This window comes from Muntiacus reevesi, chromosome 6, assembly GCF_963930625.1.
Source record: "Muntiacus reevesi chromosome 6, mMunRee1.1, whole genome shotgun sequence".
Taxonomy (NCBI): domain Eukaryota; kingdom Metazoa; phylum Chordata; class Mammalia; order Artiodactyla; family Cervidae; genus Muntiacus; species Muntiacus reevesi.
The window spans coordinates 111,910,409-111,934,665 of NC_089254.1; the positions used below are offsets into that span (position 1 = coordinate 111,910,409).

Below are 24,257 nucleotides of genomic sequence, written 5' to 3' on the forward strand. Positions count from 1 at the left end.
ACCATGCGGCTGGCTGGAGACAAGGCGGTGGGGGGGACGGCAGTTGGGCCAGCTCGTCCCTCGGGGGCGGTGTGGGGCCGGACTCCAGGCGAGAGGCCGCTGTAGTCGTGCAGAGTAGTTGGGCCTGAGGCAGGTGGCTGACCCCGCGGGGAGGGCTCCAGTGCTGGTGAGGAACTAGAGTTGATGAGATCTGCGGGGACCAGCTACAATTCAGGTGTCAGTCTGGGGTGATGGGAGTGGACAGTGGACCATGATCCGAGACGCTGAGGAGTCCCTAGGATGTGCTCAGTGTGAAATGCTTGGGGATGTGCAGTTGGCAGGAGCAGCTTCAGGGAGACTGGGAGTCCATTCTGTTGGTCTATCAGTAGGTAGTTGAAACTGTGCCATGCTCTGGAAAGTTCTGCTGAGAAGACGCGTGAGCTCAGGACAAAACTCCAAGGGACGCCAGCATTCACAGGAACAACAGAGAGACCCTTGCTAGGGCCCCGGGCATCGCCAGCCAGCATGCGTGTCTCTGTGTCTGCAACTGCAGACAGTAGTTCTGACACAGAGGCAATAGCAGAGCAGAGCTCCTTGGAGAAGTGAGGCTTGTTGGAGGACCTTGCACCTTTGGTACTGGTTTTGTGGTTTTATTTGCTGCAGCTAAGACTCTATCCTGTGGACTGACCATGGGGCATTTATATATATTCCAGGTTATCCCAAAGCTGAGGGTCCAGTTGTTTAGTCTGTTTTATGAAATTACATGCTGCAGAGCAACTAAGCCCGTGCGCCCCAATGCCTGAGCCTCTGCCCTGGGAGCCACAACTGTGAAGCCTGCGCAGCGCAACTAGAGAAAAGCCCATGGGGCAGCGAAGGGCCCCACAGTCAAACATAAATTAAAAGTTTTTTTAATTAAAAAAAGAGACTCCTGGAAAAAACTTACTGTGCATGTTCTTTGTATGAGCTGTGTCTGAAGTGTATGTGTTCATGCTTTACTATTGGGCTTGTACATCATTTCTCTCCTATTGTGAACACCATCTTTATAGCCAGTGGTTTATAATTATTTTTAGGATAGATTGCAGAAAGAAGCTGAATTGCTTGGTCACCATGTGCACATCCATTTTGGCGTGTCCCCTGGGCTCAGCAGTCCTGCTGCCTAAGCAGCTGATTGCGCTGGTCACAGAGGGCCGCGGCAAGCAGCCTCAGCCTCCGCGGGCGCTTTCTCTCCGGGGGAATCTCTGTTTTTCTGCTTCTTTGTGGCCGTGAGCCGGGCCGTCCCTCAGGGTTTGTCTGCCTGCCTGCGTGTGCTCTTGGCTCTTCCTGACTCCCTCTGTGAGGCAGAGATACTAGCAGCCTGTGGAGTAGAAATCAGGGCTCAGAGACTCAGATCACTGAGGGAAAAGCATGAAGCTCAAGTGTGTGAACCCTGGTGTGAACGTTGTGTAGCCTGCATGTCTTGTGTTGTGTCTAAAGCTTTGCGTACGCTTTCACTGTTTGGCAAGTTGAGGACCCTGTCCTGCAGTCACTGGAAGGGCAACTTTAGCAGTCCTGTGTCTTTTTGAGTTGATTTTCTTAGAATGCAACCTTAATGTTCCCTTTAACTTTAGGGGGAATGTTAGCAGGCAGCACAGTTCATAGCACGTCTTTACTGTGAAAGGTGAAATTGTAAAAAGTATGATGAGGACTTGACAAAATGCTTATCTCTGTAACCAGTTATCTGCAATATAGTTACTCATTTTTCTGGGCTTCTGTTTCTCAAACTTTGTAATGAGAAAGTCATAATTTTTTATAATGAGACGATTAGATTATCACTAATCTTCCTTAAGTCTGGTAATGTTTCCATTTCTAATCTCCAGTCTTTGGCCATCAAAAAAAGTTTCTTTTTTTTAAATTGGAAAAAGTTTTAAAAACAGATTATTCTAAAGGGCATATATAATGAAGCCTTCCTTTCACTAAGATCCCAAACTTCCCCACTATTACCGGCTTCCTCAAGGTTTCCAAAGTTATTACCAGCTTCCTCAGGGTTTCCAAAATTAGAGTAAATATAAACACGTCCCCCTGACATTTTAAATCACTGCAAGAGCTGCTGTTCTTCCTCAGCACAGTGTCTAGGCAGTGATTCCACACCAGCACCTTGACGTGTAGCTTCTTTCCGTGGATGCATAATGTTCCTCGACCACCTTTTTGTTGGTGGGTGAATGTGCGGTTTGTTTCTAAGGTCTTGCTAGTACAACTGCCGTACTTACCACACAATTCTGGTGTAAGAACAGAAGGTCTTTTGGAATTTACTGTGATGTAATGTACACTATTACATTTTATTGTGATACTTTAAATGAGCATAAATTTTATTTTTAAATCAGCATAAATGCAGTTTTCTATGTAGATTTTGGATTGGGAATCATATTACATTGTTTTATAAATATGATTTTCGTAATTTGTCACTCTATTTTGTTCCAGTTTTAGGATGTGAAAGCATTAGTCGCTCAGTCGTGCCCGAGTCTTTGCGACCCCGTGGGCTGCAGCCCGCCAGGCTCCTCTGTCCATGGGATTCTCCAGTCAGGAATACTGGGGTGGGTTGCCATTCCTTCTCCAGGGATCATTGCCTTCTCCTATCTGCATTGTAGGCAGATTCTTTACCATCTGAGCCACCAGGAGGTCTCCAGGTTTAAGATATGTGCTGCCAAAGTGAGCACTTATTACTGTATTTTGATGCACCTTTTAACTATTTTTTGCCTGTATGTGAGGTTGGTTGCCATTGTATTTTCATAAAGATTCTTTCTTATAGGCCTATAAAAGAAGGGAAAATCCAGAGATCATAGGTTGTACATTATTCAGAAAACATCTCCTAATTTTAATTAACTCAAAGTATTTTACTTGAATATTCTTCAAATTATGTAAAAGTATTAGTGTTGTTCGTGCATAACTTGGAACAGATGTGAGACTGAGTGTTCTGTTTATATTGGTAAATGGAGTAAATTGTTAGTGGAAAATAGCCCATATAGATAGAAGAGAAAATCTCACGTTGTTTTTTAAAATAAAGGTATTAATAAACATGCTGAAGTTCTTTTAAGTGGTTAGCAGTCAGTTTGAGTGTTTGTCTTTATGGAAATTGTCATGTAAACTTAGTTTAACCTATAGTCAAATTTTTGACTGAATTTTAAAAAAATTCTGATGGTTAATGAAATCTACTTTAAACTGTATGACTTTTTTTAAAAAGTTCATTTTATTAACACTGAATTCATTTGCATGAAGAAAGCATTTTTTCCCCTTGGAAAAACATCTTTATTAATGGTATTTGTTAAGTTTGGCCATGTTTAATCTTCAGAGAAGATAAGATAATGTGCCCGAAGGTCAAAGGTCAAATAGAGAAGCCTGCTGTGGTTTACTGTTGCTTACTCATTGATGAATAGGGCTGGTGTCCCAGCTATGAGGTGAGCGAGTGGCACTGAGAGCAGCAGGTCTGCGACAGGACAACAGAGTTGGTCGTTCCCAAAGCCCTGTCTCAGCGCCTTTCACAAACCTAGTGTGTAGCTGCCACTGGGAATCCCTGACTTGTCTAGGCCTGTAGATGCTAAAGGGAAAAGATACTTTCAAGTGTAGTAAATTGAAACCAGCAACCTGTTAAAAATCAAAGTCTGAATCTGCTTTTGGCTGGCACCTTAACTGCTGTCTTCCTCCCAGTCACACATGTCATGAACTTATTCTTGGCTTTGTTGAGCTGCATTTAAAAACTTATGTTGTGGAGTAGCTTCGTTAGCTTCTTGGTCTAAAAGAGTGAGAGGGTATTTGTTGTACTTGGATAATAATTCAAACAGAAGAAGATAAGATTCAGATAAAAGAAGCGTCTCCCGGCCTTTCAGCACTGCTGCTCACCCCCCAGTCTGATCCTTCTAAGTGGCCTTGCAGAGCTGTGTTCTGTGTGTGAGTCACAGAGGTGTGTGCACTCTGTTTGAATGCATGCTGGAGCGCTCTGAACCCACTGCTGCACCCCCGCCCCGCCCATCACTGTGTCTGGAGGTAGTTCAGGTCTGTACAGATGGATCTCCTGCACTTAAAAGCAGTTCTCTGTAATCCTCCCTGTGACGAGTGTTCTGAAGCTATCTAGCTGTCATGTAGTTTAATGGCCATTTAGGTTGTTTTTGACTTTTTTTGCTAATTTAAGCAGCATTGGGTGCGTATACTTATATATGTGCCAGTAATATTTGCAGGTTAAGTTTTAGGAGGGTTGATCAAAGTCTATATACATTGTGAATTTTTATAGTTATTTACAAATTTCCCTCTAAGGAGATCATATCAGTGCATGAAAGTAGCTGCTGCCCATCTTCATCTCAGCCTGTTATCTGAGGTTTAAATTTGCCAGTTAGGTTAAAACCTATCATTGCATTTTTATTGCTTTTTTCCCCTAAAAATGAGTAAAAATGAAGTTATGTTTAAAATATGTTTTTATTTCCTCATTTTTCTATTTGACTGTTGATATTTTAAAATTATTCTTGAGAACTTTTACAAATAGCTGGTTTTGCAGTGTTACAGATAATTCCCACTGTCACCTTTTTAAACCTTGGATATAATATTTTTCTGTGTATAAAGTTTTAATTTTTATGAGATCAAACTTATAATTCTTAAATAAGTTAATGACAAACTAACAGATTTCATGTGTGGAGTGGTGTTTCTTTCTTAGAGAAAGTCTTCCTCCACACTAAGAGTTGGAAAGCAATCGTCGTGTCGTCCTCACGTGTTTTCTAGTGCTCTGTGTGTGTGCAGGTCTCCAGTCCATCAGTAGTCTGTGGTGATGGGAGGACTCAGGCCCGTCAGGAGTCTGTGCTGACGGGAGGACTGAGGGATGTAGCGGCCCTGTGTTACTTAGCTGTTGCACTGCTGTTCACTGACCAGCACACCTCGCTTTCTCCCAGGCTGCCTCTCCGTCTTCATCGCTGTCTACCTGGAGACCCGCTGCGCGAGCCTTGTCTGTTCCTGCCTCAGCCTCTGGGTGTAGCTCAATGTTTGTCCCAGGGTGTGGAGTCTGGCGTTTCCGGTGGGACCTGAGAGAACATGCAAAAATGTAATCGTGTTTATTCAACACCCAGTAGAGAAGTTGAGCTCGGATGCGAGTCTGTTCGGGTGTGGAGCAGGCCCACCTTCGGAGTGTGCGCCTGGGGCGGACTGCCTCTCCCGCCGAGGCCCACGCCGCTGGTGTGGGTCCTCGACCGCCGAGGCCCACGCCGCTGGTGTGGGTCCTCGACCGCCGAGGCCCACGCCGCTGGTGTGGGTCCTCGACCCCGACTCCCTGTGTGTGGTAGCAGGCTTGCTGGGTTACTCTCTTAGCAGTGTGGTGAAATTTCACTTTCAAAAGCTGATGGCTGTTTACAGTTCCGGGCCACGTGCAGGCACTCAGAATTATGAGTTAGGGTCTGGCTTGTGCCTTTATTTTCCCCTGCCTGACCGCAGGGCCTGACATACTGTGAAAGTGAAAGTCGCTTGGTCATGTCCAACTCTTTGTGTCTCTACAGTCCATGGAATTCTCTAGGCCAGAATAATACTGGAGTGGGTAGCCGTTCCCTTCTCCAGGGGATGTTCCCCACCCAGGGATTGAACCCAGGTCTCCTGCATTGCAGGCGGATTCTTTACCAACTGAGACAAGGGAAGCCCAAGGATACTGGACTGGGTAGCCTTTCTCCTCTCCAGGGGATCATCCCAACCCGGGGATCGAACCAGGGTCTCCTGCACTGCAAGCTGATTCTTTATCACTTGAGCCACCAGGGAAGCCCCTTGACACGCTGTGATCATTGCTTATGCCTTTTCAGGTGATGGGACTCGTCTTGTTTTCTTATTTTCTGCTCTTCTCTGGAAAGGCCACTACCCCGCTGGCCCTGTTGGCTTCACCTGCTGAAGAGTGACCGTCCTCGGCATCTGGCGGCCACGTCTTTGTGGGTGATGCCCATGCGGCTTCGGGGTTCTGACTGCAGATACAGGCGTAGTCTGCGTGCTGAGTAGTGCGCCCTGTGTGCTGGGTATGCGTCCGTGAGTGTCGTGTGTGCTCGCCGTCTCGGCTTGAGGGAGCTCCCCATCGATGTGTGGCAGAGTGGGGGTGGGGGGTGCTGGTCTCCCCTTCTGGAAGAGGCGTACGCGTCAGTGTCAGGAGAGAAGGCCAGGTGGGAGGAGGGCAGGGCGACAGAGGCTTGAGGGGCTCACCGTGCAGGAGGCGGCCCCCAGAGGTGGTTGGGGGACGTGGGGCAGGGGGGACAAGCAGCCGCTGTTTGACCACACTGCCTCTGCTGTGACGCGGTCCATCTCGTTACCCTCCGGAGCACATCCTTTCAGGGCTCCTCTGGACTCTGCACGATCTCTGAGCCGTCGGGGGCGCCCACGTGTGTTGAGATATGTGCCCCGGGGGAACCGGCGTCTGCTGTTGTCATCGCTGGTGTGCAGGAGTGAGTCCAGCCACAGTGGGTGTGCAGTGGACAGGCCACTCCCACGTCCAGCAATTGTGTGCTCCTGTATCGCTTTAAAATAGCCACTGCCTCGCACGACACGGGACTCAGCGAGTATCTGTTGAGTGAGCGAATTCCTCTCTCGTGCCTCATTTGAACATCCTCGGAACGCAGACGGTGTCTGAGCTGGCAGGTGGCGGCTCTGGTTCCGCTGTGAGCTTGGGACCCGCCGAGGCGTGCAGTCTGGTGGTGGGCCTGCTTTCTGGACGTCGCCTCCCGTTGCACTTCTCTCTGTGCGCTGACTGCGCTCAGGGCAGCCTTCCCCCCGGCCTCCCACTGCCTGTCTCCCCTTCCCGGGGCCTTTCTCGAGCCCTCCTGCCCTCCCACCCCGTCCCTTCTGAACTCAGGCCCAGTTTTGGCGACCCTCGTTTTTTCCTATGGCCTCGTCCTCTGCCGGCTCCTTTATGATAGATCTTCCAAATTATATATCTGTTACAAAGACAAAAGATTTTTTTAATTTTCTCAAAATGTAAAATAATATGATCATACATAATTTTTTTTTTTTTTTTCAGAGTAAGTAGTCCATGGCTCAATGGCTGAGGCTCCAGACCCTTCCCGAGTCCAGATCTTGGCTCTGCCTCTCTGAACCTCACTTTTGTTGTCCGTAAACAGGGAAAATGATAGTCCTTAAAGCACGTTGGTTGTTCTGAGGGACACCTGGGTTACCCAGATCCAGGGTGCGGAACGTTGCTGAGTGCCCTCGCCCGGGGCCCATGGTGGGCAGAGCACTAGATGGTGGTGGTGGCTGGCGCGTCCCGTGTGGCTGATGTGCCCTGTGGGCTTGGCAGACCGTTCTCTCCTCTGTGAAGCATTTAGGGAGTGTGAGTGCTCTTTGAAAGGCTTCACATTTTTTAAACTACAATTTTATGGTTGAAGTCACATGTCAGGGTCTTTGTGTATGTGTGTCCAGGACTGTGGGTTTGCTGGCTATGCTTATTTTACAGTGTTTGAAATGAGCTGTTTTAAGTAGGAATCTTTGTAGCTCTTGGAGAAGGGAATGGCAACCCACTCCAGTGTTCTTGCCTGGAGAATTCTGTGGACAGAGAAGCCCGGCCATCTGCAGTCCATGAGATCCCAAAGAGTCGGACACGCCTGAGCAAGCCTCGCCTCACTTTGTAGCTCTTCAGCACAGGCGCGAGGAAGCGCCTGCACCGTGACCATGGTGTCCTGCGCCCAGGGGTTTTCACGTGCAGGTCTGCAGAGGGGAGGACGTTCGCTCTCGGCGTGCCTCTGGGTGTCTGTCACCCTGTCAAATCCTGTGCTTCAGACCTAATGGAATTTCTAAGAAATGCTAGCACTCACTCAGCACCCGGGTACGCTTTTTGGTGACTAGTACCCATTGTGACTTTCAGGATATTGCAGCCTACGTGCAGTGCTGCAGGTGCTCAGAAGTGCTTTTCAGCTGTTAATGGTTACTCCTCCCTTTAGACGTCTTTGCTTTACTTAAATGTTCGTTCATTCATTTTGTAAGGATTTATTAAATCCCTGCATGTGCCGGACGTTGAAGCCAATGGTAGTGAACTGGTGGTAAGAGACAGGCCCAGCCCTGGAACCCTCACCCCTGGGTCATTTAGGTTAGTGATGCTGCAACTTACTCGTAAAGTCAGTTTGGTGACTGTTTTGCTGACTCTCCAGGTGGCTTAGATGGTAAAGTGTCTGCCTACAATTTGAGAGACCCAGGTTCGATCCCTGGGTCGGAAGATCCTCTGGAGAAGGAAATGGCAGCCCACTCCAGTACTCTTGCCTGGAAAATCCCATGGACGGGGAGCATGGTAGGCTACAGTCCATGGGGCCGCAAAGAGGCGGACACAACTAAGAGACTTCACTTTGCTGACATGTACCTTTTTTAAAAGGTAAAACATGGTTTTAAATATATTTTCTCATAGTTGTAACAGCATTTTAAGAAGTCTTGGCTCTTTAGTTGTACCCAAGTAATGAATATACATTAAATCTGGGCAAAGGGAGAAGAAGAAGAAATTACAGATGTATACTTACCACTCCTATTCATAAATAAAGAGAATAACTAGAAGTATGGTTGTATATTTATCTAGAACCTTTCCATAATTCTGAGCATTATAACTGCACTTTTTGCTTTAGGTTTTTCTGTTCCCCCTCCCCTTTTAATTAATCAGTTAAAAATAAAATATTTCTCTGACCTTTAACGTGTGGTAACTTTAAAGGTTTTTTTATTTGAATCCAAGAAATGAAATTTTCTATAGTGGAAAATATCTGGAGGATTTATTTCTTTGGCTGTAAATTTTGTCAGTGAGAAACTTTTGTTATATACATTGTGTATTCTTTCACATATCAAAGTTGATTTTAATTTGGCTCATTGCTTACTGACACTATTCTGATGAGCTGTATGTGTTAACAGATTTAATTTTATTTTTCTAATGATTTGTATGTTAAGATCTTGGACCTTTAATTTTATTTTGGATTAAATTCACAAAAATAAAATGCCCTTGCAGTATGGACTGAAACTATTCTGGGGGAGGAGTAAGTATTTTTATTTGAAGCATTTAACTTTCCCATTTGTTATTTCAGTTCCTTCTGCATATCAAGTAATTTTGGTTAAAATGCAGTTTTTCTTATGATGAAAATAATTTTCTAAAACTCTGGTAGCAATGAAAAGTTGAGTTTTTCTCTGACATTTTTATTGAGACAATTGTACAGTCACATGGAGAGCTGTGGAAACACCACATGGAGGCCTTGTGTTGGCCTGGCCTTTTCCCTGGGGTGCTCTTGCAGAGCCGTGGTGTGAGCTCACAGGAGGGTGCTGGCACTCAGACCCGAGTTTTACTTGAACTAACTGTGTGTGTGTGTGTGTGTGTGTGTAAAGAAATCAGATTCTATTAGAAAACTGCTAATGTTATTAACATTAACTTGATATGTGACCTGGGGGTGGGGTGGAGTGGGCTGGGGGAGGGGCCATTTAACCCCTCCTGCCTGGGATTTCTTATTGTCAGACAGTTCAATTGGATGATCTCTAGAATTCTTTTGGGCCACAGCATTCTGTAATTCTTGTATGAGAGCATTTTAGAATTTGAAATTACACCTTTTGTCTTTTCTCTCTTTTTGTGTTTAGGAAGAAAAGGCTTCCCTTTTACATCGTACTCAGGAAGAAAGAAAAAAGAGAGAGGTAAGTGTGACAGTCCCCGTCGATAAGCAGTTCCCATAGCATTTAGCTAAGCCCTGCTTTTACTGTTTTATATACATATAAATATGTATATATATATACATGTAGGTATGTATATGTGACATAACGTGTATTTGCATGTATGTTAAACTTCTGAAACCATTCTGGATTTGTTGATTTTATGGTGACTCATCTAATGTAGATGGGCTAAAAGAATGTAGAAATGATGGGTTAAAAGAGCAGTTTGCAGAATAAGGGGAGAACATAGACTTTCGGTTCACGTAGTTGCTTATGGCGTGGCTTCCAGAAGATATAGAAAGTCTTAGAGTATAATGTTCGTATTTTACCAAGTAGGAGTGTTATGCCCGATGTCCGAATCCCCGAGCGGGAAGAGAGAAGGCTTCTAAGGCAATGCAACTCGCAAAAAAAGGGAAGTTTATTACTGACTCGAGCCAGGGCCTTCTGCCTCCGCCATCACAGTGGTGCAGGGTCAGAAAAGCCCTGAGCCCAAGCTGTTACAGAAATTTATAAGACATGCATAATCAATTAGTAGCTGGCTTAAGCGGATTGGTTACATGTTTACAAAGCAATTCTATTGGTACAGACTTTCGCGGGCTTTTTCAAACCTGGGCTTTCGCGGGCTTTCTCAGACCTGGGCTTTCGCGGGCTTTTCAGCTTTCCCCTTTGTCTCTTACTGGGCGCATATTGATTGGCTGGCTTCAGGTTACCTGATGGGGGTGGGGAATCTTACCATTTGGGGAAAGCTAAAACTTAGGTCCAGGCTGCCTGTCATGGAATTAACCCTGGCAGCCTCACATTCCCCCCTGTCTTCTTGTTTCTATAGAGGAATCTTTTTCTTCATCCTGGGCTACCATCTGATATTGCTGCCTTAATACCATAATCTGAATTGTATTGAGACGTTCTTTAATAAATGACATTAGCCGGTTTAAAATACAAGGGCCAAATGTAAGTGTTAATAATAGCACTATAAGTGGCCCCAGGAGGGTGGAAACTAAGGTGGTCAGCCAGGGGGAGCGTTGAAACCAAGACTCAAACCATCTCTGTTGGGCCTCTCGTTCCCTCTTACGTTGCGCCAGCCCTTCTCTCACTTTTGCCATAGATTCTCTTACCACTCCTGTATGGTCTGCATAGAAACAACATTCTTCTCCCAGAGCCGCGCAGACCCCACCCTGTTGGAGAAAAATTAAGTCTAATCCTCTCCTATTCTGCAAGACCACTTCAGACAATGAAGTCAGAGACTTCTCTAAGTGGCTGATTGATTTTTCTATGCGAGCTATATCTTTATCTATGGCGGCTCCTAGGGAGGAAAACCCTTGGCCTTGCAGAGACAGTGAAGCTATTCCTGTCCCTGCTCCTGCCAGCCCAAGACTGAACAAGGCTGCCATGGTAATCGCACTGATTGGCTCTCTCTTTTGTCTTAGCAATTCCCGGTCCCAATGTGAGTATATAACCTCTTTAGAGTGGTATAAGATTTTTGGCATTACAGCAACCAGGACACAGAATTCTTGATTTTGGTTAAAAACCTTCACATTTAAACATGGGGTTAGCCCAGTATGTGAACAAATCTACTAACCCCCAGCCTCTGGCACAATCTAATTTTTGCCATGTAAGCGTAGGTTACTGATAGTCCGGGCACAGAGGGGAGTTTTATCACGTGGCACTGTGCCCAAACAGAGTCCCTGTCCCCAAACTTCATTCATTGTGAGGCCAACCTTGCGTTCTTCCCATCGGCATTGGGGCGGGTTCTGGCCTGAAGACAAGTGGTAAGAGACATTGAGGCCTATAGCCTCATAAAAGGGTGGGTGAAGATTATAACAAAGCCAACAGGACTGGGTCGCGTTAGGGTTGGTATGGTTTAAGACCGTAAAGGCTGCATTCACTAAGGCCCATAGGGGGTCCTGAATTGTTGAGCTAATGGTAACAGCCAGAGGGCCAGGGGTCTCTGTCAATTTGCCTCTAAGGCTCGGAGTAGAGGAGATGTTAAATGTTCCCGGCGAGCTTGGTCTGAAGGTAGTTGGCTTGGGGGTCGCCTTGTGCCCCTGTAACGTTTTGATCAGATTGGGACCTAAACTATGTACCTGCACTGGCTCAATAACCTGTTTAATGATCAAAAGCTCGCCTGGGTAGGGGCCGGGCCAATTTACATGAAGCTGAAAACCCCAAGTCAGTCCTGAGGTCCAGCGGTTTTTTTTTTTCGCCCGTTCCTGGTTAAATTGTACTCGTACCTGAGGGCCATGGTGTCTACGGTCCTTGAAGGTGAAGCTAACTAGATCTCTGTTTCCGACATCCCACCTCTGGGGTCCATCACAAGAGGTCACACAACTCCAGCTCCTGCAATAATAGCTTTCTATGCCACCACAGGTTTTCCAGTTATTTCTTACATAGCCCGGGCAAGCCCAGAACCCCAACCTATGGTTTTTTATCCCATCCCTATAATACTTATCATAGAGACCGTCCTGCTTTGCGAAGAGGCTTGAGAGGTCGAAGTTCAGGTCCGGCCACCAGGTGTTCGGAGGGTGGATTCCTGATGTCTCATTGAGCAGCTCATGAGTTTGCCCGTCGCTGAGTTTCCAGGTGATCTTAGCAGGTTGATGGGGGTTATGACTGGTCGCTCCTGGGTCGATGAGAGCTGCCATCAGCAGGAGAATTAGGAGGCCTCCCGGCGGGCGAGTTTCAGTTTTAAAGGATTTGACGGGTGAGGACTCGCCTTCCATTCTGCTCGTGCTTTTTCCTGTTCTTCCGGCGTGGCTTGCCGCACGTGATTGCAGTGAACCCAGGGTCCAATTCCGTCGACCTTGACAGCAGTAGGAGTGGTAAGGAGAACAACATAAGGGCCTTTCCATCTAGGTTCTAATACTCTAGATTGGTGTCGTTTTACCCAAACCCAATCACCTGGGCCAATATTATGTGAGGGAAGAGCCCTCCTGTTTTGGCCCTCGTGTATCTCTCGAATCAATTTCCAAACATGGTTATGCACCTTACTTAATGCCATCAGAGTTTGCTGGAATTGTCCCAAAGTAGGGGGTGGCAGGCATTTTCCTTCGAAAATAGGATACACTGGAGGGGGTCTCCCATATAAAATCTCAAAAGGAGTAAGATTCAGCTTATAAGGGGTGTTACGCGCCCGAAAGAGTGCAAAGGGAAGGAGGGTCACCCAGTCCCCGCCAGTCTCTATTGCCAACTTTGTCAAAGTTTCTTTTAGGGTCCGATTCATTTTCTCAACCTGTCCTGAGCTCTGGGGATTATATTCGCAATGTAACTTCTATTTCGTCCCCAGAGCTTGGGCCAGCCCTTGTACAATCTGGCTCACAAAGGCAGGTCCGTTATCAGAGCCCATAGTCACCGGCAGCCCATACCTAGGCACTATCTCCTCTAAGATCTTCTTAGCAACCACTATTGCTGTCTCTCCCTTAGTGGGGAAAGCTTCTACCCACCCCGAGAAGGTATCTACCAGAACCAACAGATAGCGATACCCGTACTTGCCTGGCCTTACCTCAGTGAAATCTATCTCCCAGTGTTGCCCTGGCTCCTCCCCCCGGTACCTCATTCCCGAGTGCTGCTTCTTCTCTGTCCTCATCAGCTGGCACGCTTCGCAGGCTTGAATTATCTCTCGTACAGCTGCATTTTGTCGAGGGAACCTCAGGCAGGCCGTCTGGAGAAGTGTTAGGGTCTTTTTTTCTCTCAAGTGGGTAGTTGTGTGCAGGTGTTCACACAGGTGACGACCCAGGGTGGCAGGCAATATCAGGTTGTTGTTTTGGTCCCGGTACCATCCATCTTGGTCATCCTTCTGGAGGGTGGCATCCTTGTTGATCCAAGCGAGATCAGGGAGGGAATAGTCGGGGACTGGCGGCAGAGTCCCCATACCAGGAGGTGGAAGTCCCACAGCTAATATGGGGGCGGCGTAGTCCCGGCTAGCCGCTTCTCGAGCGGCCGCATCAGCGGCACGATTGCCCCGCGCCTTAAGGTCTTCTCCTTTCTGGTGACCGGGGACATGTACTATTGCTACTGCCCGGGGCAGTTGGACAGCCTCCAGGAGCCTGCGAATCTCGGGCAGATTTTTGACCTCTTTTCTCTCAGCTGTCCGAAATCCCCTTTCTTGGTATATGGGACCTTGAATATGGGCAGTGCTGAAAGCATATCGGCTGTCAGTATAAATGGTGACTCTCTTCCCTTTGGCTTGCTCTAGAGCCTGTATTAGGGCAATCAATTTTGCTTTTTGCGCAGAAGTGTTTGGGGGAAGTGTCTCAGCCCATATCGTCTGCCCTGAATCATCAACTATGGCGGCTCCCGCCTTCTTTTGCCCATCTTTTACATAGCTGCTCCCATCGGTGAACCATACTAGCTCACTGTTGCTTAAGGGAACATCAGTTAAGTCTTTTCGTGCCGCCAGGGCCTCAGCCAGTATCTCATTGCAGTCATGGAGAGGGCGGTCCTTTTCTGGGTTAGGTAGGAGCGTGGCCGGATTTAGGAAGCAAGGGGTCTGGAAACGCACCCGTGGGGCATCGAGCAGCAAGGCCTGGTAGTGTGTCAAGCGGGCATTGGAGATCCACTTACCCGGCGGCTGCTTTAAAACCCCTTCGATGGCGTGGGGGGTGTACACCGAGAGTTGCTGTCCATACGTCAACTTGTCGGCGTCGCGGACGAGGAGGGCTGTAGCTGCAATGATGCGAAGGCAAGGGGGCCACCCAGCGGCCACCGGGTCTAATCGCTTCGAAAGGTATGCTACCGGCCGCTTCCATGGTCCCCATTGTTGCGTCAAGACCCCCTTTCCTATTCCTTGCTTTTCATCTACAAACAGCTGGAATGGCTTATTTGGGTTAGGCAGGGCAAGGGCTGGGGCTTCTAGTAGGGCCTGTCTAAGCGTCTGGAAAGCCTTTTTCATTGGCTCAGTCCAAGTCTAGTTTGGGGTCTCTTTACTTCCCTCATACAAGGGCCGGGCCTTCTCAGTAAACCCCATAATCCACAGTCTGCAATATCCAACAGTCCCCAGAAACTCTCTCACCTGGCGAGGGGTTTTGGGCTCTGGTATCTGCAATATTGTTTCTTTCATGGCCTGAGTTAGCCACCTTTGTCCCTGCCGGATCTTATACCCCAAATAGGTGACCTCTTGCCGGGCTATTTGTGCCTTTTTTGCGCTAGCACGATACCCCAAGATGCCTAGGGTCTGTAAGAGGTCCCCGGTGGCACGGCTGCATGCCTCCTCTGTGGTTCCAGCCAACATGAGGTCATCTACATATTGTAGCAGAATGACCTCTGGGTGGCAAGCCCGATATTCGCAGAGGTCCTCACTCAGAGCCTCATTAAACAAGGTAGGGGAATTTTTGAACCCCTGTGGGAGACGGGTCCAAGTTAATTGTACTACCGGTTGGCCCTCCCCCTCAGTCCACTCAAAGGCAAATATCTCCTGGCTCTGGGCCGCCAGGGGTAGGCTGAAAAAGGCATCCTTCAAGTCCAACACAGTATACCAAGTGTACTCAGGCAGTAAACTGCTCAGGAGGGTATATGGGTTAGGGACAGTGGGGTGTATGTCACTCACCCGCTTGTTGACTTCTCGCAGGTCTTGGACAGGTCTGTAATCTGTCCCCCCTGGCTTCTTCACCGGCAGTAAGGGGGTGTTCCAAGGGGATTGGCATCGCCTGAGAATTCCGGCATCCATGAGACGTCGAATGTGGGGAGTGATCCCCCGCCGAGCTTCCTGGCTCATGGGGTACTGTTTCACCCTCACAGGAACTGCCTCTGCCTTTAGCTCGATGACGACCGGATGTCTCTGTTTGGCTAGTCCCATCCCTGCCGTTTCTGCCCAGGCCAATGGGTATTTATGGACCCACGGTTGTACATCTAGTGCTATGGTCTCTGAGGGCTTAGGCACAAAAAGTCTGTATTCATCTCTTAAGGCTAGGGACAAGACATGTATCGGTTGTCCAAGTCCATCCGTGACTGACATTCCCCCAGGGTCAAAATGGATCTGAGCATTAACTTTAGTCAACAAGTCCCGTCCAAGTAGAGGGGCTGGGCATTCTGGTATCACCAAAAACGAATGGGACACCTGGTGGGTCCCCAGATTTACTTTCCGTTCTGTGGTCCAACAATATCTTTTTGTCCCCGTGGCTCCTTGCACTAAGCTGGTTTTTTTAGACATTGGTCCCAGTTTTTTATTTAAAACAGAGTGTTGGGCGCCAGTATCTACCATGAAGCCAACGGGTTTCCCCTCCACATATATGGTTACCCAGGACTCGGGGAGGGGCACCGAGTCTTGACTCCCCTAGTCACTGTCTTCCCCCGCATATAGAACTCGAGTTCCAGGGGAAATTTTCTCTCTCTGGGTCATTCCTCTCTTTGAGTCCCTCTTAGGGCACTCGTTTTTCCAGTGCCCCTGTTCTTTGCAGTAGGCGCACTGATCCTTCTTTAGGGCCTGCCTTTTTGGTTTTTCTTTTTCTCCCATCCGGGGGTCTCGAGGTTCCCTCAATTCTGTTTCGGCCTTTATCCCAGCAAAAAGGATCTGGGCTAGCTCCCTCTGGTTCTTCCGGTTTTTCCTCGCCCTATGTTCCCTATCTTCTTTCCTGATCTTCTCAGCTAATTCCCTTTCCTCCCGTCGAATTTGTTCTTCCCTTTCTTCTGGGGTCTCCCTATTATTAAATACCTTTTCAGCTACTTTCAGTAAATCCTGTATTGTCTGTTCTCCCAATCCCTCTACCTTTTGTAATTTCTTCCTAATATCTGGGGCTGCCTGATTTACAAACGCTAACAGAACTGCAGCGCGTGACTCCTCAGCCTGGGGGTCTATAGGTGTATATTGCCTGAAAGCTTTCATCAGCCTCTCTAGGAAGGCTGCTGGGCTCTCAGTGGGCTCTTGCCTTACTAGATTTACCTTTGCCAGATTCGTCGGCTTTTTTGCTGCAGCCCGCAGGCCAGCCATTAGAGTCTGGCGGTACACTCGGAGATGCTCTCTACCCTCCACCCGCTCAAAATCTCAGTTAGGCCGCAACAGAGGAAACCCCTCGTCCACGAGATGAGGCTGGGCGGTTGGTCTCCCGTCGGCCCCCGGGACCCGTTTCCGTGCCTCTGCCAGGATTCGCTCTCGTTCTTCCGTGGTGAAGAGCACCTGCAACAGCTGTTGACAATCGTCCCAGGTGGGGTTATGAGTGAACAAAATGGAATCTAAGAGGTCAATGAGGCCTTGGGGTTTCTCTGAGAAAGGAGGGTTCTGGGTTCTCCAATTGTACAGGTCACTCGTGGAAAAGGGCCAGTACTGATAGGTTCGCTCTCCGTCCGGGTTAGCTGGTCCCACTCGGACGGGGAGCGCCTGAACAGTGGATGAAGGTAACTCTGGGTCCCCAGGGTCTTGTCCACCTCTATCTCTCCTAGTTCTCCCCCGGGTCCCCAGTGCCGGTCCCCCCTCATGGTCAGTTCCCGTTGGCCCTTTTAAACCTCTCGGTTCACCCGTGGGAGCTTCTCTCCTCGGAGGGGGTTGCGAGGAGGGCACATATGGCGGAGGCCTTATCTCCGTTTCTAGATCTATCAGGTTTGGATAAGATGATTCCTGAAGGACTGGTTTTGGGTCTTCTTTCTTTTTGGTTTCCTCCGGGGGGATCTCCATCACCAGGACCTGTGAATTGGAGGAACTAGGAAGTGTATAAACAAAAGGTTTTAACCATTTAGGTGGATTTTCTACTAAATCCTGCCAGACCATGACATAGGGGACCTGATTCGGATGGCCCCAGGGATCAGGAGCCATAATCTTTTCCTTCACAGCCTGTATGATGGACGGTTGAAAGGTGCCTTCCGGAGGCCATCTTACCCGAAAGGCGGGCCACTCTGCAGAACAAAAAGTTATTAATTTACTTTTCTTGACTAGTAAAGACAAGTTATGGGCCCTGGCCCTGACATCCGAAAAATGGTCAGTCATGAGAGAAAGTGGGGTAGATTCTCTCTGACCCATGGTTAAAATAAATGGTAAGGAAGAAAGAGAGAAAGTCACTGAGAACGACCACCAAAAATCCTACCGGGAGTGGTGGCGGCCAAGAGGTTGGGCTTATGGTATGCTTTTGGAACTGTTTATGTGCCTACGTCGTTGCACGGAAGTTTTCTTGCTGGGGGCGGGCACCCTAGGGGTTTCTAGCCCGTTCCGTGACCCCCTTATCCTCTCACGGGAGTCTTCAAGTGGCAGGCGCCCTAATGGCCTTTAAGTGCCTGACCCGTGCCCACAAGAAGAATTTTAGGCCACGTCCTCAGTTAGGGATGTTAAAGGAGAGTTTCACCCGGTCGGGCTCTAGTTACTGAGGCTCACTTATTGTAGGGCCTTCAGAGTCCGCCAGAGTGTAGCCCTGGCCAGGATTCATCAATTGCCCCACAACCGTTCGCCTGTTTACTGAAACTCCCGAAAAGAAAAGGAGTGGAGGGGAGATCGGAGAAGAAGAGAAGGAGAATAAGTCAGAAGAGAAAAGAACGATGCCCCAGAAGAGAACGAGAATAGAGACAATGCCGGCACACACAAAAACACGGAGAGCCGAAGACAAACACACGGACAAACGTCGGCCGACGACACAGCGCTGGATTTTCGGGCCCCCTGAATTTTACCTTACCGAATGGCGTCCGCTGTTCACCAGACTCGGGGTCGGGAGAGGAACTTTCTTCCGCGCGGAGTCGGCTGCCTCCCAGCGCGTCCGCTGGCCTTGGCCTTACGCCGGCTGGTCCCCCCCCCTTTCTAGAAAGCCTTCCCTGCAGAGTCGGCTGCCTCCCAGCGCGTCCGCTGGCCTTGGCCTTACGCCGCTTAGTCCCCCGTTACAGAAAGCCTTCCTTCTGTGCCAGATACGCACCCTCTTGCTCCCCAACAGGGCCCTGAATTTACTGTGGTCTTTCCTGAGCACCGGTGTTATTATTTATCCTTCCCCCTTTGTCCTGGAAGCGTTCTCTTCTCCCGGTCAAGGGATCCCGGACGAGCCCCCAAATGTTATGCCCGATGTCCGAATCCCCGAGCGGGAAGAGAGAAGGCTTCTAAGGCAATGCAACTCGCAAAAAAAGGGAAGTTTATTACTGACTCGAGCCAGGGCCTTCTGCCTCCGCCATCACAGTGGTGCAGGGTCAGAAAAGCCCTGAGCCCAAGCTGTTACAGAAATTTATAAGACATGCATAATCAATTAGTAGCTGGCTTAAGCGGATTGGTTACATGTTTACAAAGCAATTCTATTGGTACAGACTTTCGCGGGCTTTTTCAAACCTGGGCTTTCGCGGGCTTTCTCAGACCTGGGCTTTCGCGGGCTTTTCAGCTTTCCCCTTTGTCTCTTACTGGGCGCATATTGATTGGCTGGCTTCAGGTTACCTGATGGGGGTGGGGAATCTTACCATTTGGGGAAAGCTAAAACTTAGGTCCAGGCTGCCTGTCATGAAATTAACCCTGGCAGCCTCACAGGAGGAGAAGACTCCCTGTGAAGGCAGGCTGTCTGCATTATTTGTGTGTTTGTGAAGAAGCTGAATACGCGAAAGGGGCTAGGGACCCCTTTTGTTCCAGTCTCTCTCACGTTTCATCTTCGGAGATAATTTCTTAAAGTGGCTTTGCCGTGTTGACTAATCAGCAGTTGTGATTAGTTTCTTGTTTTGTTTTTAATAAGTCATCCATTCCTTTCACACACGCATACTGAGAACTCATTGTGTTCCAGGTAGTGCTCTGCCGGCTGGGTGTGTAGGTGGGGAATAACAGAACAGTGTTCCTGCTGGCCGGGGACCGCAGGTGTGAGTCGGGGTCCTGCAACGGGGACCCGGAGGGCCTGCTGTGCGTCGGTGTTGAGGGACGGCGTCTCTGAGCTTGTCAGAGCTGAGTGAATTCCTGGATGACGGAGCAGAAATGCCATGGGAAGCTGGAACACCTTCTGGGCTAGGGAGCCGCAGGTGCAAGGACTCTGGGGCAGGATCTCCCGGCCTCCAGGCAGCTGACGTATGTCCTGGGCCAGGCGGTGCCTTGTTGGGCGCCTGCCCACACACTGCAGGGTTAGCCCATCTCTTGACCTCTACATTGGTTCCAGATGACCCACCATAAAATCAACAAATCCAGAATGGTTTCTGAAGTTTAAGATACATACAAATACATGTTATGTCACACATACACACATAGGGCCTCTCCAGCAGATGCCGCGACCCTCCCTCCCCACACTGAGAAACTGCAGATGTCTCCAGAAATCACCGAATGTTTCCTTGGTGGTGAAACAGCCCTCACTTGAAAGTCACTGGTCAAACAAGAAAAGTATACTGACAAACAAGAGAATGATACTGTAGTGGGTAGCCATTCCCTTCTGCAGAGAATCTCCGTGACCCAGCGTTCAAACCTGGGTCTCCTGCTCTGCAGGTGGATTCTTCACCGGCTGAGCCGCCAGGGAAGCCCCTGTACTGGTTGCTATATTTCATCTTTTCTGGGGCGTCCTCAGCCAGCCCTCTCTCCCCATGGAGCTTCTGCTCCATTCCCCCTCCCCTCCTCCTCCTCCTGGACTCACGTTGCAGATGCATCCGACCTTCACGTTCTGTCCTGTGTGTCTCCTCTCCTCTCTGTGTTTATCCTTTTGAATATCTATGCTTTGACTTGGCTAGTCTCTTTTTGTTTAACTTCTGATTTACAAATTATCTCTTTTAGTGATGTTTGATTATTAAATACATCCACTGAATTCTGAATTCTGATTTTTATTTCAGTTCTAGAATTTTCTTTGATTATTTTATTTACCAGTTCTCTTGTCTTTTAATTTCTTGAACATAATTGTAGATTTTTAAGCATAATGTTTAAACTCCAGTATTTGGAATTCCTATGGGTTTGTTTGTGTTGTTTGTCCTCTTGATTTTAAATTCTTATCTTTTGCCTGGTTATTTTGGTTGAATACTGGACATCGTATGTCCTAGACAGAATGATGCCTTCAGGTTCTATCTAGAATATGACCTTTTCTTTTTGGAGAGCATCGCATTCGTTTCTGGCAGGCAACAAGGAGAGGAACAGTAAATCCCCTTTAACTGTTGTGGGGATGAGCTGACTTGAGGCTGACTTTCAGGCCTTGTGAGGGTTGATCTATTTCTGGTACACCTGCTAGAGAACTGGAGTGTTACTGAGACTTCCTCCCTAGTTAACCACTAAATGAACACAATGAATGTGTTGGAAATGCCTGGGATGATCTATGAGTTTGTCATCAAGTACCCTTAGAATCATAGTTAGGAATTGATGCCCAAACTTGGTTCCGGCTCAGGAGTTCCCTCGTAACTGCCTCAAGCTCAGAGCGTGCACTTCTGTGACCTGACGGTGTGCTCTCTAATCCCAAGGCTGCGTGAGTGTGTGCGCCGTTCATGCCTGTCGGTGGCATTCAGAGGTGCTGTGAAACGACATCGCGTGCTAAGACAGAGCACAGGCTTTCGTGTCACACCTGAGTTTGCTTTCTGACTCAGAGCGCTTGGCACCCTCAGTCTTTATGGAGAGCTCAGGCTCTGTGTCTTTCAAACAGAAGTGGCGCTCACCTGTCAGGGTACCGTGTGGATGCCTGTGGGTTGTCTTGGGCAGGCACATGGTGGGCCCTCAGCGTGCGGCAGCTGCGGAGGTTGGAACAGTGATGAGTATTGTTTTTGCTCGGTCACTGAAAGTTTTAAAGACAGTCTCAGGTGGTTCATAATTGGAGTTTTCTGCTTGGAAATAGAGTGACCTTTAAAGTAAATGCTTGTATAAATGCAGGAGGGGGTGTGGAGAAAAGGGAGCCCTCTTACACTGTTGGTGGGAATGCAAACTAGTACAGCCGCTATGGAGAACAGTGTGGAGATTCCTTAAAAAACTGGAAATAGAACTGCCATATGACCCAGCAATCCCAGTCCTGGGCATACACACCGAGGAAACCAGATCTGAAAGAGACACGTGCACCCCAATTTCATCGCAGCACTGTTTATAATAGCCAGGACATGGAAGCAACCTAGATGCCCATCAGCAGATGAATGGATAAGAAAGCTGCAGTACATATACACAATGGAATATTACTCAGCCTTTAAAATAATTCATTTGAATCAGTTCTAATGAGATGGATGAAACTGGAACCCATTATACAGAGTGAAGTAAGCCAGAAAGATAAACACCAATACAGTATACTAACGAGTATATATGGAATTTAGAAAGATGGTAACGATAACCCCATATGCAAGACAGAAAAAGAGACACAGATGTATAGAACAGACTTTGGGACTCTGTGGGAGAAGGTGAGCGTGGGGTGATCTGAGAGAACAGCATCGAAACATGTATATTATCAAGTGTGAAACAGATCGCCAGTCGAGGTTGGATGCGTGAGACAGGTGCTTGGGGCTGGTGCACTGGGATGACCCAGAGGGATGGGATGGGGAAGGAGGTGGGAAGGGGGGTTCAGGATGGGGAACACATGAACATTCATGGCTGATTCATGTCAGTGTATGGCAAAAACCACTACAATGTTGTAAAGTAATTAGCCTCCAACTAATAAAAATAAATGAAAAATTAAAATAAAATGCTTCTGTTTGTTGTTTTTTTTTAATACTTAAAACCTTTTAAATTAAAATTTTAATTGGACTCTAATTACTTTACAGTATTGTAGTGATTTTTGCCATACATTGACATGAATCAGCCAGGGGTGTACATGTGTTCCCTATCTTGAACCGCCCTCCCACCTCCCTCCCCATCCCATCCCTCAGGGTCATCCCAGTTAAAAGCTTTTTTCAAAAAGTCTGACTGTGCTGGCAGAATTGTAAAATGGTTAGCTGTTTTGGAAAACAGTCCAGCAGTTCCTCAAATATTAATTCTATGCCCGGGTATACACCCAAGAGAATTGAAAACCTGTGTCCCCACAAAAGTCGGTACATGAGTGTCCACATCAGCATTATTCCTAATAGCCTAGAGTGGAAAGAGCCCAGTGTCCACCAGCTAGTGAGCGGGTAAGCAAGGAAGACCGTCGGACGGCGAAGCGGCTGTAGAAAGGGGTGAGGTACTCACACGGGATGCGCCAGGGGTGAGGCTTGAGGACACAGTGCCGAGTGGGCGGTCAGGCTCAGAGGCTGCATGTCATGGTTCCCTTGTGTGTAAGCTCCAGAATGGGGAGTTCCATGGGGGTAGCAAGTTGATCAGTGATTGCCTGATCACTGATCAGGGTGGAGGGGTGGGGTGGGACAGAGTGTGAGGGCTGACTGACGACCAGCGGGTCAGGAGTTTTATGGGGCCAGTGATGAAAGTGTTCTGAAAGTAGACAGTGGGCATGACTGCACAACTTTGAATATATTAGAAATTGTTTCAAATATATATATGTTTCAAAGAGTGGATGTTGTGATCTGTAGTCTTAACTAGTATATGTCATTTTCACTGATCCTGACCAATTGTTCTTCCTCCCAATGTTATTCAGGAAGAAAGGCGAAGATTGAAAAATGCAATAATTATCCAGTCATTTATTCGAGGCTATAGAGACAGAAAACAGCAAGTAAGTTTGCTTTTAAATTGAGAAGGAATTAAAAAGGCATGAGAAAACTTATTTTGAATATAGCATTGGATTCTTAGAGGTGGAATTCATTTTGTGTGCATTTTTATGTGTACTTGTTTAATGAAAATTAATGTGGATAATACTTTGCCCAATGATTAATTTGCTAGTTTATATAAAAATATATGGATAGATGAGGTTTTTGGTGGTTTTTAAGTTATGAAATAGAAACCTAGGCCAAAGTGCGGCTACAGATCACGGTAGATAGAGGTGGTGGTAGCCCCTGTGGAGGGTCTGTAACAGACACACTCCCGGCTCTCCGGCCGTGACTTCCCAGTGACGTAACCCTAGCGGGCGGTCTGCGCTCTGCTGACCGCGGGCCGCGCGAGCACTGATGCTGTCCTGTGTCTCGCTCTGTTTCCAGTGTTCCATCCAGAGGACTGCGTTCGACCGCTGTGCCAGCCTGGCCCAGTCTGGCGGCACTTTTCCCCTTGCCAGCGGCCCCAACCTTACCCTCCTGGTGAGGCAGCTTCTGTTTTTTTACAGACAGAGTGAAGACTCCAAGCGTTTGGTGAGTGTTGGCTCTGCTCTCACTAGCCTTGTGTACGTGCTTTCCAGCTTGTGGTTTCCTGTGGCCAGGCCACCCCCAGCAAGGCTCTCCTTGTGAGCTTGCGCAGTCAGCGGCGGGGGGCTGTCTTTCTCACCATGTGATTTCCCTCTTGAAGGTGATAGACGACCAGTAGGCTTTTTCATTTGTTTTTTTACGGAAAATTTCAAACATAAGAAGCAGTGGGGTGCTGTGTGGTGCATGCACTGCGCAGCGTTACGGCGCGCGGCCCACACTTGCTCAGCACGGAGCCCGCCTTTGTCTCTGGGATGCCGTCCTCTCTGTCACAGCGTTAACCCGGGGGCGCTTTAACCCTGACCTCCAGGGTCTCGCGCTGAAACATTGAAACATAATGGTATGACTTAAAGCATTTTATAGGCTTGTGATGTTACCAGTGATGAGGAACGGTGTGTATTAACGGGGGACATGCATGACTGTCAGTCTTTTTAAAAAGTAGAACTTGCCGCTGTGTCCAGCTTCCCAGGAAATAGTAGAGATTCGCGTGTAATTACTAGGTTAAATACATACTTATTCTTAGAAGTCTTTACTTGTAATAAAAATTTAAAATTAAAGGATGAGTC

The 24,257-nt window shown here is 48.0% G+C and overlaps 1 protein-coding gene across 3 annotated transcripts in view; it reads left to right on the plus strand.

Annotated features, from left to right (window-relative positions):
- The window catches only part of UBE3C (ubiquitin protein ligase E3C), a 124,746-nt gene that overhangs the window by 15,630 nt on the left and 84,859 nt on the right, over window positions 1-24,257 (plus strand). For all 3 annotated transcript variants that reach the window (XM_065939603.1, XM_065939600.1, XM_065939602.1), the window contains exons 2-4: window positions 9,553-9,606; window positions 22,998-23,072; window positions 23,494-23,640. In XM_065939603.1, coding sequence (XP_065795675.1) covers window positions 9,553-9,606; window positions 22,998-23,072; window positions 23,494-23,640 — 276 coding nt within the window. The remainder of the gene's footprint in view (window positions 1-9,552; window positions 9,607-22,997; window positions 23,073-23,493; window positions 23,641-24,257) is intronic.